This window comes from Hyaena hyaena, unplaced genomic scaffold (assembly GCF_003009895.1).
Source record: "Hyaena hyaena isolate Hyena2069 unplaced genomic scaffold, ASM300989v1 scaffold_1310, whole genome shotgun sequence".
Classification (NCBI taxonomy): domain Eukaryota; kingdom Metazoa; phylum Chordata; class Mammalia; order Carnivora; family Hyaenidae; genus Hyaena; species Hyaena hyaena.
Genome location: NW_024081920.1, coordinates 378,362 through 380,365, shown reverse-complemented (window position 1 = coordinate 380,365; position 2,004 = coordinate 378,362). Strand labels below are relative to the sequence as shown.

Sequence of the window (2,004 nt, the reverse complement as noted above, 5' to 3'; positions counted from 1 at the left end):
GGATTAGTCTGAGCAGTAGGGTGGGGCTGAGCCTAGAGAGACTGATGGTTATAACTGGGAGAAGATAGAGGAAGAAAACTGGGGCCAGGTTCTGACAAGAAAAAGTTACTATACTATAGACTTTTGTGATAGATGCCGTATTTAGATGAGGGAGGGCTTTGAATACAGAAAAACAACTATGTAATTTGGGAAGAGTTTATCAAAGAGAACTTGAAAAAAGGAGCAATATGACAAACACTATCATTGTCGTCTCTCTTTTCAGGGTGTGTTCCCAATCCACCATGGTGATTTTCAATAACACTACATCATCTTCCCCAAACTTCCTACTCACTGCATTTCCTGGGCTGGAACTTGCACACATCTGGATCTCTATTCCTGTCTGCTGTCTCTGTGCCATTGCCCTCTTGGGAAACAGCATGATTCTGTTTGTCATCATTGTTGAGAGGAGTCTTCACAAGCCCATGTACTATTTCCTCTCCATGCTGTCAGCTGTTGATCTGTGTCTGACCATCTCAACCCTTCCCACAGTGCTTGGGGTTCTCTGGTTTCATGCCCGGGAGATTAGCTTGAAAGCTTGCCTCATTCAAATGTTCTTTGTACATGGCTTCTCCTTCCTGGAGTCTTCAGTGCTGGTAGCCATGGCCTTTGACCGCTTCATGGTTATCTGTAACCCACTGAAGTATGCCACTGTCTTCACAGACATGATAATCTTGGTGATTGGACTGATCATCTGTATACGGCAAGTAATTTTAATCTTTCCCATGTTTCTAGCCTTGACGAAAGTATCTTTCCATGGAGGCCAAGAGCTTTCCCACCCATTTTGCTACCATCCAGATATGATTAGATACACATATTCCAACTCCTGGATCAGCAATTTTTTGGGCATGTTTCTTCAGCTCTACCTGACTGGCACTGACTTACTGTTCATTCTTTTCTCCTACATTCTGATTCTCCGAACTGTCTTGAGTATTGTGGCCCCTAAGAAACAACAAAAAGCTCTCAGCACTTGTGTCTGCCACATCTGTGCTGTCACTGTTTTCTATGTGCCAATGATCAGCCTGTCCTTTACACACCGACTTCTCAGCTCTACCCCGAGAGTGGTCTGTAGCATTCTGGCCAATGTTTATTTGCTCTTACCACCTGTACTGAACCCTATCATTTACAGCTTGAAGACCAAGACCATCCGCCAGGCTATGCTCCAGCTGCTCCACCTTAAGAGCTCTCGGGGCTCCTGTGTGAGGATTTATAGAAAACGCTGGGGGTTGAAGGGGAGAAAAGTTATATTTAAACAGGAAAGGGATCTGGGTCTGTGCCATCCTCAGGCATTTTAGTTACTGAGGCAGTTTCACTTAAATCATAGGAGCAAAAAGAGAGGAATACTTTTCCCCTAAGCTTATTGAAAAGTTAAAAAAGAAAAAAAAAACCCCACTATGATTCAAAACCAATTAATTGTGTATATGTCCCTCAGACATTTAAAACAATTATATGGAACCCCTGTGCACATTAAAAGCACAATAAGATCATTTTATTCTGGTTGAACAATTTAATTATCTGCTTAAAACAGTAATTCTTAGACCAAAAATAAATGACTGTAATTTTATGTCTGTTCAGATTATAAAAAATCATTTATTTCTGTGGTCAGATTTCCCAGGGGTCATCAGAGATTTTTTTTCCCCATGAGGTGGTAAATGAGAGTTACAGGTGTATGCACAGACACACACATTGCAATTTGTAATGTAAAACTCCAGGAAACTTACACACTAGTTTCAGTTTCTAAAGTCACCTCTATGGAGCCCCATCTCCTTGCAGATGCACTCACTGACCTCATTCTTTTCTCAAATCCTTTTTCTCCTCAGCAAAAGTGAAATTGTCACCGAACTAATTGCTATGTTATACTTCCAATGAGTCCAATATCTAAAGTTACATATCACCCTTCATTATTTTTCCCATTGCCTCCATACAGGTCTGATTCTGACTCTGTAACACCTCTCCCATGTCTGTTGG

The 2,004-nt window shown here is 41.5% G+C and overlaps 1 protein-coding gene across 1 annotated transcript; it reads left to right on the top strand.

Annotated features, from left to right (window-relative positions):
* Positions 1–263: 263 nt before the first annotated feature.
* LOC120224927 (olfactory receptor 51T1) lies at positions 264–1,331 on the top strand. The gene has a single exon (XM_039223167.1). The coding sequence runs from the start codon at positions 282–284 to the stop codon at positions 1,329–1,331; it is 1,050 nt and encodes a 349-aa protein (XP_039079098.1). The 5' UTR covers positions 264–281.
* The last annotated feature ends 673 nt before the right edge of the window (positions 1,332–2,004 follow it).